The 18066-nt window shown below is 40.7% G+C and overlaps 1 protein-coding gene across 1 annotated transcript; it reads left to right on the top strand.

Annotated features, from left to right (window-relative positions):
- Window positions 1-10404: 10404 nt before the first annotated feature.
- LOC125454003 (E3 ubiquitin-protein ligase TRIM62-like) lies at window positions 10405-16037 on the top strand. Its single transcript, XM_048534239.2, has 6 exons — window positions 10405-10739; window positions 12215-12310; window positions 13479-13712; window positions 14537-14559; window positions 14829-14944; window positions 15373-16037. The coding sequence occupies exons 1-6, from the start codon at window positions 10563-10565 to the stop codon at window positions 15918-15920; spliced, it is 1194 nt and encodes a 397-aa protein (XP_048390196.1). The 5' UTR covers window positions 10405-10562; the 3' UTR covers window positions 15921-16037.
- Window positions 16038-18066: the final 2029 nt, after the last annotated feature.

The following is an 18066-nucleotide window of genomic DNA, read 5'->3' as shown; positions in this document are numbered from 1 at the left end:
CTTGGAAGGATGTTTGCACATGAGGTCCTTCTGAATAGTTAGAAATACAGTAAAATGTATTTGATCATTGACTTGAAGCTTTTAATGTGTTATCTGAAAAAATTTGCTATTAATTGTATGAAGTGCCACAAAGAGCCTTGCACTTATTCATTTGTGTCACAATTTAGCTTACTGTAAATCAATTTCTTAAATATATGGTCTTAAAACTGAATTGAAAATATTTATGTATTTGACATGCAAGAATAAAAAATAAATATAATCTGCTTTAATAAATGATGTTTTATTGACAATATTCCAGATACTTGATGCCTTTATCAGCTTAAAAATATAAGTTAAGACTAGGTTTGGTGAATGAAACATTATGTTTCAGCTTCCAGATTGAGTTAGATAATTGGTGCAACTATTGACCAGAAAATTGTCTAGCCCAACTCCATCAATACTGGCTGAAGCAGTAGAAGCTAAATACTCTGTAGCACATACATTATGTTCTGAACTCTCAAAATTAATCACCATTGACAATGTTAGGAATATGGTGGAATACGTTCATATGCCTACGAGAGTGCCATAGCAACTTTACGAAGAGCCACACGAGACAAGACTGGAGTAGTACAGTCAATTAGTGCTTCTACTGTACTCCTGCCTACCTCCTGGAAACTGGTTCGCTGTGGCTATGGTAGAACATGCTGCACAAACTCGCTAAGATTTTTTGACACATCCTTCCTTTGCTACTTGTAACGCGAGAAGATTAGCAGCAATGTGTGAAAACTTATCAATTTCAAGTAATGTTTATCCAGATTCGAACAGGAACTGACTCTCATTCATTGTTGCTCAGTAAATATCTTAGAATTTCCTGCTTATCAGTGTTTCCTTATGAGGAGGGAGAGTGATTGGGCACCAAACTCCAAAATCTCAAAAACCTATTCCCTTTTGTAGGGTAACTAGGGATGAACCAAAAAAACAGTGGCCTCAGCAGCATCCTACACAATTAACATAGGGACTTCTGGTTTCAAAAAGTTATATACGGTTCACATGTAGTTGAAAATCTGTTAATTATGAGTTATTTATCAGAAATATGTCTGATTTTGTTAGTTGACCAAAACTAGTCCATATTGATACTGACTTTTATATTTCAAGCTACCTAGAATTTGACAGTAGGATCTTTGCCTCATCTAGAGACATGTTCAGTGCTCCCTCGAAGATATGAGAAACTGGTTCACCACAAGTCTGTTCTCTGGATTAAAAAGAACTGAAAACTGGCAGCTTAAGTTCAATGTGGGTAAGTGTGAAGTCCTCCATTTCATGGAATGTGTACAGTGTGGAAGCAGGCCATTTGGCCCATTGAGTTCACAGTGACCCTTCGAGCATCCCACCCACGCCCACTCCCTACCCTATCCCTGTCACCCAGCATATCCTATGTATTATTCATCCGACCTATACATTCTTGGACACCATATGGATAATTTAGCATGGCCAATCCGTCTAACAACAGGCACATCTTTGGACTGCAGGAGGAAACCAGAGCACCTGGAGGAAACTCTGGCAGGTGCTTGAAGAATATACAAACTGCAAACAGTCGCCTGAGAGTGGAATCAAACCTGGGACCCTGGCTAACCACTGAGCCAAAGTGCCACCCTTTTTTGTGTATAACAGATCAGTAAGGAGACACTTACAGATTTAGGAATATGTAATCAGAGTCTCTGAAAGCCAATAGCTAGAAGCAAAAAACGTTAAAAGGCTAGAAACCTGGACCATTATGGCAAAGAAGAAGGCTGTTTGGCCCATTATGTAGGTGCTAGCTGGAGATGAGTGATTCAACCTAATCCCTTTCTGGTTCCATTAATAGCAGTGCAAGTTGGAATACATCCAAGTACATTCCCAAGTTTTTTAAACACTATAAACAGTTCTGACTCTTTTTTTAATCCTGGAAGTTATTTTTAATCTACTAGTGTTTGACCCCTCTATGAATGGAAGTAGATCAAATCTGCTTGATTTTGGCCACTCAGTTTATATATCCTTCTCAGTATCCTGTCCTCCAAGGGAAACAAACTTGATCTATCCAGTTCTTCTAGATAAAATTTTGCTATACTCTTGTAAGTCTCCTTTGTATTCTCTTCATTGCCTTATGATCAATGATCACGATGAGGAGGATGTATACAGTACTCCAGCTGTGCCCTAACCAGTATTTTGATAGAATTCTACATAAGCTCCCTAAGCTAAATGCCTTAAACAATAAGGGAAGGTATCCCAAGTGCTTTCTTACTTGCATAATCTACGTGGTTTCCTTTCTGCAGGGATTTGTGGAACTGCACTCCAAGGTCAAGTATTTCATACCATGAACAAAAGGTGCTGAATTGAAATCGATTCTCTTTTCGCTTCTTAAACCTGAGGTAGTGAGGTATTGTTTGATTTTTTTTCCCCCCTTTTCCTTTTAATGACCCCCCCCCCCCCACCATAAGGTAGGTAAAGGGTGTTCCAAAACTCTGGTTTTTGGATTCTAATTTTTGAAATATCCCGACAGCAAATTCCTTTTCAAGATGAGAGGACAGACTCAGGTTGTTTACCTTGGAGCAGAAGAAATTGAAAGGGGACATCGTTGAGTTGTGTGAAACTGAGTACAGATAGAGTAGACCCCTTTAATGGCGGGATTAAGTGGGGGAATGGATTTAAGGTAAAAGGCAGAAAGTTTAGAGGAGATGTGGACAAAACCTTTTCTCCCCAGAGGGTGGTAGGAATCTGGAACTCCTGCCTGTAAGGGTAGTAGTAGTAGAAACACTCCATAACATTTAAGAAGTATTTTGATGTGCATTTGCAATGCTGAGGCATACAAGGTTAAAGGACCAAGTGGTGGAAAATGAGTTTGGTAATTGTTTTTTGACTGGTACAGATGTGGCAGAAGGGCCCTTTTCCGTACTGTAGATTTCTGACTGTGAAATCAAAAATGGGATTTATTAGAAAACAGTCAAAAGGTGGGAAAATTACTTAGCAACAGTACATGCAAGCCTTTCACATAACCTGCATGTTGTCAACCTCTCTCTATTTTACTCAAGTAACATGAGTTGTATTCATACAGAGCTGTTAAAATGTCAGTGTTTCATACCAGCATTATAAAGCAAGATTTGACAGCAAGCCACATCAGTTAATATTGGGTTATGACTAAAAGCTTGGTCAAAGAAAGGTTTGAAGAAGCATCTTAAGGACTAAACAAAAGAGATGTTTTGGGAGCAATCTCTGAAGAAATAGGCACCAATGGTGGTGTACTTAAAACTGAAGATCCTTGAGAGGCCCAAATTAGGTCTGTGCAGAAATTTTGGAGAGTTGTGGGACTGGAGGAAAATAGAGATCAGATGAGGATATGAAGAGATTTGAAAGAAAGCATAAATGTTTTAAGTTTGAAGTATTGCTTAGCCTTTGCTTGGGAGCTGATGTAGTTCAGGAATACAAGAATGATGGGTGAATGGGATTTAATGTGATAAAGGACAGAGAGGAGAGGTTTGAATTATGTAAAATTTACAGAGGGTAGAGTGTGGGTGACAGGATCGGAATTAATGGAAATATTCAAGTCTGGAGGTAACGTAAAAGAAGTATTCATGTTCACACCCTTTGGTGACATTAAGTCCTTTACTGCCAATTATGTGTTTCAGCCACTATTGTATTAGAAGAAACATAGGGAACACATTGATATAAGTTTTAGCAGTAGATGAGTCTGGAGGGGAGATGAGTAATTTTGTAGAGGAGGAACAGATCTGGTGAATGTTTGTTGAACTCCTATGGCAATAATATCCTTTCCAAGAGATGGAGAGAAAAACCACATGTTGTTCTCTCTGAACCAAAGTTTGATACAGTTGAAACAAGACTTCACTACTCCTGTGCTCAAATCCTTTTGCAATAAAGGCTAACATTCAGTTAGCCATCCCAGTTGTCTGTTGCACCTAAAAGTTAGCTTTTAATGACTTATTGTTGAGGGTATCTAGGTCCCTATGGTTATCTATACTTTGTAATCTTTTACCATTTGAGAAATAATCTGCACGTCTTTCTTCTACCAAAGTGGTTAACCTAATTTTTTTTTCATGTTCCATCTTCCTTGATCATGGTCACTCACTAAGTCTGTCCGTACTCTCCCAAGCCTGTTTTGTATCTTCCTTTGAACACCCAAACCCATGTCGCTTTGTGTCATTCATGAATTCAAAAGGATTATATTTGGACTCCACATCTCAGTCACTGATACATAGTTTGAACAGCTGGGGCCCAAAGCATGATCGTTGCTGTATCCCACCAGCCAGCTACCAAAGCAAGAGAGAAACATTTAATCTTAGAAAACAGAGACTATCTCTTAGCCAATCCTTATTCTGTGCCAGTATGTTACCTCCTATCCCATGTGCTTAAATTTTACTAATCAGCCTCGAAGAGGGCTCCTGACAATTCAAGTGTACTATGTACACCAACACCCCTTTACCAATTTTGTTAGCAACATATTCAAAAAGTTTGTCAACAACAATATCCTGTTCACATCTGTGCTAACTGTGCCCAATCAGATGATAATCATTCGTGTGTCTATTTATTATTATCCTTAAAAATAGATTCAGGCATTTTCACAGTTCCCCATATTCTCTCTCCCACCTTTCTTACACAGTGGGGTGACATCTGCTACCTTTCAATCTGCTGAAACTATTAACAGAATCTATAGAATTTTAACATCCATTATCTCCATATCAACATGTAGAATATTAGGTCCAAGGACTAATCAACCTTCAGTTTCATTAATTTCTCCAACACACCCTTTTTGCTAATTTCCTTCAATGACTCATTGGATCTCTAATTCTGAGAGTTTTCATGCATCTTTCACAGTGTAAACAGACACAAAGTAATCACTTAGCTTTGCAGCCATTTCAATTCCCATTATAAATTCTCTTGACTGTGCAATACACTCACAGCTGTATTAACACAATGTGTCCTATTTATGTACCTTTCAATTTTTTTTGCTAGTTTATATTCATTTTCTTGGTCCTCCTTTTGTGTTTTAAAATTCTCCCAATCCTCAGATTTGTTACAATTTGTGACATATTTATAAGACTTTTCCTTTAAAATTAAAATCCTCAACTTGTCGACCTTTTTGATTTTATTCTTTGTGATTTGAAGGAATGTGCAGTTCCTGTAAATTATGTAATAATTCCTTAAATAATATCTATAGCCTATTTACCCTCATCATTTAATGTACTGTCCAAACTAATTAAATCAATTTCCCTCATTCCTTCATAATTTCTTTTATTCAAATGTAACAATCTGTTTTCAGACTGAACTAAATAAAACCGAAAGGACTGTGGATGCAGTAAATCAGAAGCAAAAACAGAAATTGCTGAAAATGCTTGGCAGATCTGGCAGCATCTGTAGAGAGAAATCAGAGTTAACATTTTAATTTGAGTGACCCTTCCTCAGAATGTTAACTGATTTCTCTTCACAGATGGTAGACCTGCTGAGCTTTTCCAGCAATTTCTGTTTTCATTTCAGATTGAACTGCCTCATTTTCAATATAAAATAAAATTCTGTCGTACTATGGCTACTCAACTCAGAAGCTTCTCTTACAACATTAGCCCTATTTTGATACCTAATACTAGGTATAAAAATACCCTGTTCTGCAGTCAGTTCTTCAGTATAATATTAGAGGAAAACCATTCCCAACACACTTCAGTGTTTCATCCTCCATAGTGTCTAAAACACAAGTTTGAACTCCTGTGGAAACTTTTAACTTGTTTTCAAGTATCTTTTTCTTAAAAAGATTGTTACAGAGACAAGATAACTGCAGATGTTGTTTTAAAAAAAAGTGCAGGTGCAATGGGATGTAATACCTAAAAGGTATCAAAGGATCTTCAACAGATTGGTGATAATGGGAACGGCAGATGCTGGAGAATCCAAGATAATAAAATGTGAGGCTGGATGAGCACAGCAGGCCCAGCAGCATCTCAGGAGCACAAAAGCTGACGTTTCGAGCTCTCTGATGAAGGGTCTAGGCCCGAAACATCAGCTTTTGTGCTCCTGAGATGCTGCTTGGCCTGCTGTGTTCATCCAGCCTCACATTTTAATATCTTCAACAGATTGGACTGTGATTGCTTGTGAATGACACAGATAACAATGAGCTGACAAACCCCTGTTCACCAGCAAACCATCCCTGTGGATCACTGCAAAACTGCCAACGCATTTTGTGGTTTCCCCTTCAAACCACACACAAGGACAGCTTAAAAAGTTAGTTTCAACTCTGCTGCAATGGACTAGTGCAACAGAATGGCCTCCTAAGTACCCACCTCTGTTTAAGCATTAGCATACTGTGATGGTTACAGTTGAAGAATCATTCCCTAATTATTCACTGTCACAGATAAAATCCTCCCCCACTATGCTGCAACCCAGTTTTTTTTAGAAAAGGAATCGGGCCAAAGGGACTAAAATCAGCCTTCAAAAGCAAGAAGCTTGAAAATGTCAGCAGTTCAATCACTTACTATTCACAAACAATTCAGAAAAAGATCCATTTATCTATTTATTTTAAATTGCATCTTTTGGACTCCACTAAATTTTTAATCTGTGAATGTGTATTGTGAAATAACTCCACAGAGGCCAGTATCAGTCACCATGTCACCCTTTATTTATAAGTGGAAAATCCTTGATTCTGGCACAGCCTCGTCAGAGTCAGCACCCAGAATGTCTGACACTCCTGCGTCAGCTAGGGGTCCCTGATTGGACAAGGTTAACAGCCCCAATCAGAGATCTCATACTCTACATGGTCCAACGAGCTGACCTCATTACAATCACGACATCCTTCCCCCTCTGGGCCCAAGGACACAAGCCGGTCCTCCATTTTGGAGAGTCTCTTGGGGTGTTTTAGTACTGGGTCAGGATCTTCCAATTTGGTATCTGATATGGGTGGTGTGTAACAATGCATGACAGATCACATCTTGCACCAGGAGCACTTCAATAGAAATTCATTCTATACTTTTGCCGCCAAAGGCAGAGAGACAGTGACATCTGCCACGCCCATCTCAGATTGGTCAATACAAGGTCAGGACCAGTGACATATAAAGTTCAGGTTGGTGTGATGGTCCTGAACAAGCACGAAAGCTGCAAACTTGCAAATGGTGCAGGAGCAAAATGTGCTCTCCTCCTTGGAACCGTCAGAAAAGCTGCTGGAGCCCAAGTTCTCCATCTCCGTTAAGTGCTGACAAAACCTCAGAATCTGAGATGGTCGTGGTGGATGTCGCTGTCTCTACATCCTAGCCTGGCCACCAGACATAACTTCTTGCCAACTTCTTCAGTTTGGAGACCCCTCGATTACCCTCATGGAGTTCAGCTAGTATCTGGCAGCGACCATTGCTCGGGGCAATCACTCCTGTTCCCCATAACAATACGCCATCTTATACTGTGTGCTAGTCTCTCTGGGTCAAAACAGTTTCAGTTTTGGTTTTCCACATCACCAACAGCTGCTTCAGCTTTGACAGCATTCAAAGTCTTTCTGCATCCAAAATGTGATATTGTTTGCTGTGATTGGGAGTATGTCACTAAAACCATTACATACTCATCCATTGATGCTACTGCTGGTAGTGTATCCATGCACACTACTTGGCATCCCAGATGGTGTTCTAACTTCTAACTATAGGCACTTCATATTAGAGCCCACCACTGAATCTGGCCTGAAGCTATGAGCAGTACTACCTTCTGCTTAGGAGTTTGTGGTGCGTTATCATTGCAAATTTTCATCAATAAAAATACTGATGGAACTTCCTGACTCCAAATATAAGCACCAATTCTTCTTTCTCTGTCTGGGGCTTATTTAGGCTCTGCATTAGCAAAGTCCTGGATGCAAACACTCCGGTATTCTTCGCCATTGGGCTCCCTAAGAAGTAATATCACCCAGTGCTGTCAGGGGAGACATTGCGTGTCAATACCAGATCTCGCTTAGGATCATTGTGTGCTAAGATCTTGGAGGATGATTGCTGTTTCCTCAATTCATTGTAGGCTATGGCTTGGCTATGTGACTATTTCCAAGGCTGGATAAAGAAAGGGGGGTAGCAGTTTGGGGTATCCCATATTGAACTGTTACAAGTTGCCCAGGGTCTGGTTGGAACAAAAGCATTATTTCTCATTAGGTTTAACTAATCCACATAGAAAGTGGTGGCATCCATGCTTACTGCTTTACCCTTGCTACATGCTTCTGTAATCTCCTGATTAATATCATGGTGGCCTTAAGCAACAGCCACCAATATTTTCTACCTCTTGTTCTTTCTAAGATCCACCCAAACAAATTTCACATTTTATTCTTCTGATCTGAGACCCTCCATTACTATTGTTCTGATTCCACGTTATTATTTAGCACAACACCGGCTCTGTTTCCATTTTACCTGACCTCTCTAAAAGTGTTGATCCGCCTGCAGCCATGTTTCTGTAATGGCAATCAGATCATATCTATTTACCTTTAAATAATCTACTTGTGTATCTTTTGTGCATTTAGGTAAATTGCTCTTTTGACGTTACTCCATATCCCAAGCTTAATTTATGCTCACCTTTATTTTGCTTGCTTTTTGACTTCACTTGTCACATTTTTATTACCCACGATCAGCTTTACTTCCCTCCAATTTTGTCACCTCTCAGGGTCCCAACCCCTGACAAGCTAGTTTAAACCCATCCCAACAACACTAGGAAATCTCTGGGTAAAGACATCAGTCTAGGTCCTATTAAGGTGTAAATTGTCCAGTTTGTACACATCCCACCTGGTGCAGAAACAGGCAAATAGCCTCGAAAATCTGACACGCTCCTTTCTACACCAATTCACCAACAGTGTGGCCAATTGACCAATCTTCCTAATCCTACGGCATTGGGAGAATTGGTCAATGCGTTGAGTAAAGGAATCGGTAGGTCATGTTGCAGCTGTACAGGACATTGGTTCAGCCATTTTTGGAATACTACGTTCAGTTCTTGTCTCCTTGCTACAGGAAGGATGTGGTTAAGCTTGAAAGTGCTCAGAAAAGATTTACAAGAATGTTGTCATTGATTTAAGGTGAGAGGGAAATGGTTTAAACGTGGCCTAAGGGGCAACTTTCTCACACAGAGAGTGGTGCATGTATGGAATGCGCTGCCAGAGGAAATGGTGGAGGCTGGTACAGTTACAACATTTAAAAGGCATCTCGATGGGTCTACAGATAGGAAGGGTTTGGAGGGATATGGGCCGAACGCAAGCAAAGGGGTCTAGATTAATGAAGGATATCTGGTCGGCCTGGAAGAGTTGGACTGAAGGGTCTGATTCTGTGCTGTACAGCTGTATGACTCTAAATCCTTAGATGTCTGCTGTACGAAACAGGCCTTCTTTTGAATTTCCTGACCCCATCCCCAACTCCCAGCTCCCTAAAACTTGCTTTCAGGACATCATCCCTCTACCTGTCCATGATGATCATTTGGATGATCATTTTAATTTTGTTCCAACCTCAGCGATTGGAATGAACTGTAATTCAGAACAGTGCACTCGCAAAAAAAAACCCAAGTCACTTTATGTACTTTAAAAATTATGTACTATCCATCCATACTGAAGCTTGAACGGCTGGTATCATCAACATTGACAAATGTGGAACATTACCTCTCCCACCTCCAAAACCTGCCCGCAGCTACTCCGTGATGGCCTTGAGCCGGGCACTAGGGAGGTAACATACTAAAATAAAACAAAGAAACGAAGATTTGAAACAGAAACAGAAATTGGAGAAACACGGCAGATCTAGCAGTATCTGTGGGCAGAAAGAAGAGTTAACACTTCACAGCCAATTTCTGTCTTTGCTTCTGATGACTTGAAACAGTAACTCTGCTTTCTTCCCACTGATGCCGCCAGATTTGCTGACTTCGCGAGCAATTTCTGTTTTTAAATTTCAGATAATATGGTATCTTAGAATCATGTTTACAGATTTAACAATAGATGAATTCAAAGTTCCGAAATCAATTTTCTGACATCAAATTCTCGATTCCGTGCGTTGCTTTTGCACTTAATACCAATCATCGACAATTCGATCTTTTTTAAGTACATAAAGTGATTTGGGTTTTTTTTACGAGTGCACTGTTCTGAATTACAGTTCATTCCAATCACTGAGTATGGGACAAAATTAAAATGATCATCCAATCATAAGATGTTGGAAGAAGAGCCTCCTACTCTAATAGTGTTTGTTACAGTACTCCCGGTCTCTTTCGCCTTCCCCCTTTGAGCATGAGATAACACAGTGTAGAGCTGGAGGAACACAGCAAGCCAGGCAGCATCAGAGGAGCAGCAAAGTGGTCGTTTCGGGTCGACACCTTTCTTCACCTCTGCGTCGTCTCAGTCTCAAGGGTGCGCACTTCATGCTAACTCCCTCTTTGAGCATTGTGTCCTACGGTTGGGTGACTCTAACGTCGATCAGAGATTAGATTGGGACTTCCCCTCAACGTATCACTTCCGTACTGAGGCGTGAACGGCGTGTCAAAATGGACCACAGAACAGGGAGTGTGCAACTTCTTTAAAATAATCTGCTTCGTCAAAGTTTGCAGTTGGGGGACGGATCTGAAGGATGGAGGAGAAGGGAGATGCTGCTTCTGGGGAGGTTGCGAGGTGCGCGGAGCACGGCAAGAAGCTGATGTATTTCTGCAGAGTAGAGAAACAGAAAGTTTGCAGCAAATGTGCAATTACGGGCTCACACCGAGGGCACACGGTGGTGGCAGTGGAAGAGGCCTTAAGTGAGTTGAAGGTTGGTCATTGCATACACAACTCGTGTTTTTTTGCTGATTTAAAAAAAAATACAAGAGGCCCCAGAATTCTGTCTGACACCTCCCAAGTACTTGCATAACAGCTTTAAACTCTTCAGATTCCTCCGCCCCCTGTCACCCAATGAGTATGAGCAATTTCAGAAAGGCAGCATCCAGTCCGATTTTCCCGAAAGTCCTGAAAAAGTTGTGGTGGATCTGCTTCCTAAACTGTGCAGCCATTAAGAAATTGTAATAGTGCTCCCATGACGTTCGGCAAGGTATAGGGACACTGAAGAAATATATATTGAGCCAAAAGTATGCAAATTTAGGAAATCTGGTCAGCATGGATGAGTTGGGCCGAAGGGTCTGTTTCTGTGCTGTGTGACTCTCTATGAAGATAAATCTTTATATTATCATCCTTACTTAATTGCCTTTAGGGCCATAACATCAATGCAAGTTCACTGTATCCCTGACATCCCAACAGATCAAGTTGAAACTACTGTCCTCAGATATTCCAGCAGACTGGTTGTATGACCCAAGATGTGTGACGGGACCAGCAGAATTCTTGACACATTGAACCTATGGAGAAATTGCCCTGGGAAGTTTGAGCTTCTGAGAGGAAATACTTCTGGACCCTCCAAAAAGATCTGTAATTCTGAGTTGAAGTAGGTGACTTCGGGCTGTTCCAGCTTAGTGACCCAGGAAATGTTGGGTTAAAAAAAAGATGAAATTCTGGCTAAGTCTTGACAGCCTGATTCCTGCCTCAAGTCTCTCCTCTCGGCCTGACCTAACCAGGGTTACCACTTGATTCCTCATGCTGTGACTCCTACCCGACCTTCTGATTCCTCTGCCTTTCCCCCTCACACACACAACCCAGCCTCACCAATCTATCCAACTGCCATGCTGTCCCATTACTCACTTATCACCTAACCTGCACACTTACATGTTTACCCATTTAGCATTATATGGACCTGAAAAGGACAGCTAACGCTGTATAAAAAATGTGTGGCTTTTGCATAGATACTGTCAGCTGCTCCCTCCAAGGTTCTTTCAACAGAGTATGTTCTACAGCATATTCCATTGCAAGATTGGATAGAAAAATCTGAGGAAGGTAACTGGCCAATTTTTTTTCCAGTTGGCATTGAAAATAGAGATTCTGATGGGAATTGGGGCATTTGACCTCTTGTGTACAGGCCTCACCTCAGTATCTCAGTTATCCTTCACCAGGATTGGAGCCTGGTCTGTCCCACTATATGGTGCTCTGTACAATACCAGTTGAGATTAGATGATTCGGTGCAGACAGATGAAGAAATTTAGACCTTCTGTTCAGACCTCATTATCACATTGGGTGACTCAGTCCAGCCCTAGAATTCAACAGGCTTTGACTTTCAGGAATTGCTTGTGGCCTGTACCAGATGTTTGCTGATAATGTTCTGCTTCCCCTAAACATAACTTTAATTTTTTTTAATGTGAGCAGGAATCGCTGACTGCAAAGTTGGTGGAGTTACAGGCAGAGAGCTCAGAGCAGACCTCAAGATTGGAAGAGATTGAACGGAACACAACAGCAGCCCAGGTAATAAAGAACTCTGGGTGCTGTTGTGGAGCATCTAAAGGAACATGGCAAAAGTCAGCTATTAAGAGAAGAAGCAGGGGTCTGTTTATCAATACTGATCATATAAGTAATGTACATATGGCTGAATGACCTTTGATTGCTCCAAGAGGCATCTCAACTATCACCAGATCTTGAGCACATTAACACCATTTTTATGCAACATAACTTTACGGAATCCAGTTGCAACATGGATCATATGGCCTTGTTTATACTTGCAGTCCTGTATTTACATGGTTGTGTAAAAATAAATTATACCTGACTTGTTCCTCCATCATCCCTTTCCTCACACCAGATATCCTAACTCCTATGTATTATGACCTTGTTGATTTTCCATTTCATTCTTCTCATACACGTTCCTATCAAGAACGACAGTTTGTTCAAAAACAGCAGTGCTCTTGTCTATCTAACCTAATAGTTGACATGGTCAATGAGACCATATCCCCCCCACTTATGTCAGCACTTTTGGTCTCTCAGCCATGTCTGATGGCCCATCCCCTCTTTAATCTGTTAGCCCTGAATTGTTTCTGCATGATCAGCATTACCAGGCAAAGTATGTCATCTGATGTATTTAAGTAACTTCCTGTATAACCTCTTCAGTGCACCCGGGTAAATTATCTCTCTCATGGCCCCTCTTGGTACTGATTCCATGTGTGGAAGCCTGTCTTCACCATCTCACCCACGTCGGTCGTTCTTCACATAAATCCTTCTGATGAGCAGCAGCAGGACATTTGACTGTTGGGGGGCCTTTGCAGTTCAGTTTCACAAAGGTTATCCTGCATTAATTTGGAATGGGAATTTTGTCTGACTTCAGCTTCATTTCTGATATCACTTAAGGCATTTATTGTGTTCTGCCTCTTGAATACGAGAGCTGAGATCAGCGAACTAAACATAGATTGGAGATAGGAGTTGGACCATTTCTGACCCTTGTACACGAGGTGAAGTATTTGTGCTCTATAGAACTGCCGGAGAGGGCTTATCATGTTATAATTTCAGGTGTTCAGGGGTGTTCAAGAGACTGTGACTTGGTTTCTATCAGGACTGAGGTGGTAAGGGATCAGATTCCTTGATTCATTTGAATACTTGCTCCTCACAAAAACCTAAATTGTGAACCTTTCTATTCTTTATACAGGAACAAGCTGAGATACTTGAACGGCAAGTGCAGGACGATTTTGCTGCTTTGCGGACCTTCCTAGATTCGGAAGAGAAAGTTTTGATGGAATTGATAGCTGCTGAGAAACAAAAGACCCTGGAGGAGCTGAGAAGGCTGAAGGCAGAATGCTTGCAGAGAATTGCACATCTGAAATTGCTGATAGATCCCCTTGACGCAGCACTGCAGACCACCAATGTGAATGGCCTCCTGAAGGTAATTTATTATGGACCCAAGGACAGCTGCCTTTTTTTCTTCTGGTCTCCTTTAATTTAATCACTGAAAGAAATTAAACAAAATGCTTTTATGTCTTTTATTTCATCTGATGTTTAAGGCCAAACATTGCATTTGCATTGATCTGTCTTTGGCAAGGAGAGGCCTAAAAAGAGGGGAAGAGCTCTGCAGCGCCTCTGATATCTGAATGTGGATAGAACAAAGTTATCACACCCTGCACCATCATTGAAAGCGTACCTCCACCCCTGTTGTCTTCTCTGAGTTTGTACCTAAAATCCAGGGATTGTGGGGATCTCCAAAACATGCATTTTGACTCAAATATTCAGCAGCTCTCTTTCACCCTCACTAGTTTAGTAACTTGGAATTTCCTATCTACTACCACATTCCAACCTACACTCTACTGTCCCCACAATGAATCCTGTAGCTCAAGAATAAGGACACTATCTCCTCCTCTGAGGAACTGTATGTGGGAAATAAAAGCAGTGCTGTCGGAATTGTTCACAAACATTTATTAAGAAAAGATGTATGGAAACAATATTGACTGTCATACCTAGTCCCCATCAGAGAGAAGAGATTTTCTTGTTCTCTGCACTATACTTTAGTGGCAGTCACAATGATGCAGAATATTTCCAACACTTCTGGTGATCACCAGGCAGCATCATGTTATGTTTCAATCACGCACTCCTCTCAGGTGATTAATAGCGAAAGGTATGTCTATGGTGACTCGGCCCAGAGATGGTGTAATCAAGCAGAGCTTTTTCACCATTTTACTCCCACTTTACTCAATTTGTTTTTGTCTATTTCAGGTGCTGAACACTTCCTCTGATCGGTGAGGTTAAAGTATAACTTCTGCATTTTGTTTCATTTCAGTTTCACTCGTTTTTCTGTCTGCTTTTTAACGGGCCTTGTTCCACATCTTATGACCATTTGTCTCTGCCTTCAGTATGTTTCTGCGTGTCTATTTTGGTCTCTTGCTCTCTCTCAGCCTATATTTTTCCCTTCTTCTTTATCTTTATTTTCCTCAATTTCTCAATTCATTTCACTGAAGCAATGCCCATGACTTTTAGTAGCCTTATTCAGCTAATAGTCTCATTGCAGATTTCGTAATCCATATGAAACGGTGAATGACCCCATTGTACATTTTGAGGCTGAGAAATTTTGTGGCCCACTGCAATACAAAGTTTGGAAGAAGATGTTTCAAATAATTCAGACGGGTAAAGATTATTTTTTCAATAACAGCTTCTTTTGGTGAGAATTTGAACATCCTTATCTTCATACTATCCACAATACACCCTTTGAGAACTGCAGTGTACGTGCTGAAAACAGTAGAGATTCAAATCGTACATACAATGGTGTAACGCCCATCAGCACTCAAGTTCCAGCACTTATGAGGAAGTTAATGGAAATAGTATATTGGACTGTCAAAGGATTATCTTTTAATTTAATATCCTCACCAAACTCACACCATCCTAACTCTAGGGGATAAGCTCCCTTCAGCAGACAATCCAATGGCAAATATAGACTTCAGTGTAAAACATGTGTGCAAAAGTTTACTTTCTCAAGTAGGATACTGTGTGTACAGCCTTTCACAAAAGCTGCACATTTTACTGACCAATTTATGTTGTGCTTCTTTTCTACTTAGTGCCTGAAGCTTACACCTTTGACCATTCAACTGCTCACCCTTACCTTCAGATCTCGGCAAACCGGCGGTCAGTCATTCCTCTTTGTGCACCTTTGCCGGTTGTTTCAATGGATGCTCGCTTTGACACTGCCCTTTGTGTTCTTGGTGCTGAAGCATTTTCAACAGGGAAACACTACTGGGAAGTGACTGTCAACAAGAAAGACAAATGGGATCTGGGAGTTGCTTTCAACTGTATATCTCGCCATGGGGATATTGTCTACCGTCCAAGCGATGGCATCTGGTGTCTGACATTGCGAGATGGCTGTCACTATGAGGCATGTGATGACCCTGACATCCGGCTGAAGGTCCAGCACAAACCATGCCGAATTGGTATCTACGTAGACTATGAGGGTGGCGTGGTGTCGTTCTTTGATGCTGAGACGATGCAGATGCTCCATGTCTTTCGAGCCCATTTCTCACATCCGCTTATACCCCTGTACAGCCCTTGCAAACTGGAAGACGGAGCCCTGGGCGATCAGAGACTCAGTATTTTCAAATTGAATGTGTGATATCGTTGAGGACAGTGTTCTCTGCTTTGTACTGTTGGGGTTAATCATTGCAGGAACTCTGATTATTCATTGTTCCTGGCCCCAGTCACAAACAAAATAAAAAATATTTGTTTTAAAGTTGTATGGCCCTCTTTTGTTGTTCTTTCTCCCCTGTGCTGAAGCAGCTATGAACAATATGGTCAGAAATGTTTAGCTACCGAATAGAAAGCGAGGCTGCTAGGAGTTTCAGTCTTTAGATTCCAAATGCAATGGTGAGTTGCATCCGGTGGAGTGTTCAACTATGGAAGCAATAATGTCAGCAAAGTTTAATCTGTGTGCTCACTTTTCTGCCAGTTGCTGGCTTGTGATCAGGAGCTAATTTTGACAATTTCTAACTTAGATGATTGTAATATGTTATTTTTTTCCTTACTCTTTCACAGCATTTGTTGCTCATCTCTAATTGCTCTTGAAGTGTGGTTTTCTAGGCTTTACAGAATGAAGTTAGGAGTCAATCACATTCAAGCCAACCACAACGCTTCATGGTGATTATTTGATGCAATTGACCATGAAACCTGGGACATTCTTGTTCTGCGATAATGGGAACTGCAGATGCTGGAGAATCCAAGATAACAAAGTGTGAAGCTGGATGAACACAGCAGGCCAAGCAGCATCTCAGGAGCACAAAAGCTGACGTTTCGGGCTTAGCTTTTGTGCTCCTGAGATGCTGCTTGGCCTGCTGTGTTCATCCAGCTTCACACTTTGTTATCACAGTCTTGTTCTGTGTTGCTTAAGACCACATTTGGCAGGGAAGTTACCGACAGAGAGTGTGGGGAGCTAGATTGCAACTTCAGAAGACAGAAACAAGAATAGAACTTTCTGAAGAAACTAAGTAGGTCTGGTAGCTTCTGTGGATAAAAAGATCACTACAGATGCTGCCAAACCTGTTGAGTTATTGCAAGTTGTTCTTGTTTCACATTTCTAGCATCTACAGCTATACAGCGCAGAAATAGACCCTTTGGCCCAACCAGTCCATGCCAACTGTGTTTCCAAATTAAACTTGGCCCACCTGTCTGTGCTTGGCCCATTTCCCTCAAAATATTTCTTATTCATGTTCTTAGCCAAATGTCTTTTAATTGTTGTAACTGTACCCACATTCATCACTTCCTCTGCAAGTTAATTCCACACACAACCCATTCGGTGTAAAAAAAACCAGTCATATCCTTTTTGAACTTTCTCTTCTCACCCTAAAAATATGGCCCCTAGTCTTGAAATTCTTGCGCTATTCTTGTGCTAGGGGAAAGACACCTGCCATTCACCTTAAACATGCTCCTGATGATTTTATAAACCTCTATAAGGTCATCCCTCAGCCTCTCTGTTCCAGTGAAAGAAGTCCCAGCCTCCCCTTCCAACTCAAACTCTCTATACCTGGCAACTTCCTGGTAAATCTTTTCTGAACTGTCTCTAGCTTAATAATATCCTTCCTATAAAAGGTATGTGTAGGGACTCCAAAAAGTGGATATAAAATTATGCAACAGATCAAAACTTAATACAATGTAATTTCAGGATATTAATTCAACTCAAATCCTATTAGAGCCAGCATAGATTTCCAGACCAGTATTGTAGTTTTAACAAATCATTAACTGTTATCCTAGATCTTTTCTGACTTGTCAGCACTCCCAGAGTTTCTTTATCCTTTTGAATTACCATAAATCAATTTACCATGATCAGATCTAATAACCTAATTTATCAAAAGTCAGCCGGCATGCACCAATTTTATCACCACTACAAAGCCCAGAAGCATATCTTTTTCATGTTTGATGTCCTTATATCATTTGAGCTGTGCTCCAGATCATTAAGGACTAGTAGAATTTTTTTTTCAAAATTAATCTTAAATGCAGAGCCATTAAAAGCAGCACCTTGTATGAATTTTCAACTAACTTTCTGAAATTTTAGTAATTTTGTGAGACTTTAAAATGTCTCAAACGGCGGTCGGGAGGAGAATAAATACAATCTCATCTTGTACAATTTCAGTGTGGGCCAGTTTGGTCACTTTCAAGAGATTAATTGGATTCATACAAAATCTTGCTTTCGCCAAAACTTTACAAGAACAATTTATAATCCATTGGAGGTTAATTTTTCTTTAATACTAGCAATATCATATTGTATG

The sequence above is a fragment of the Stegostoma tigrinum genome, chromosome 1, assembly GCF_030684315.1.
Source record: "Stegostoma tigrinum isolate sSteTig4 chromosome 1, sSteTig4.hap1, whole genome shotgun sequence".
Lineage (NCBI taxonomy): Eukaryota > Metazoa > Chordata > Chondrichthyes > Orectolobiformes > Stegostomatidae > Stegostoma > Stegostoma tigrinum.
Note: the sequence above shows the minus strand (reverse complement) of the source record. Positions and strands in the feature narration are given on the sequence as shown.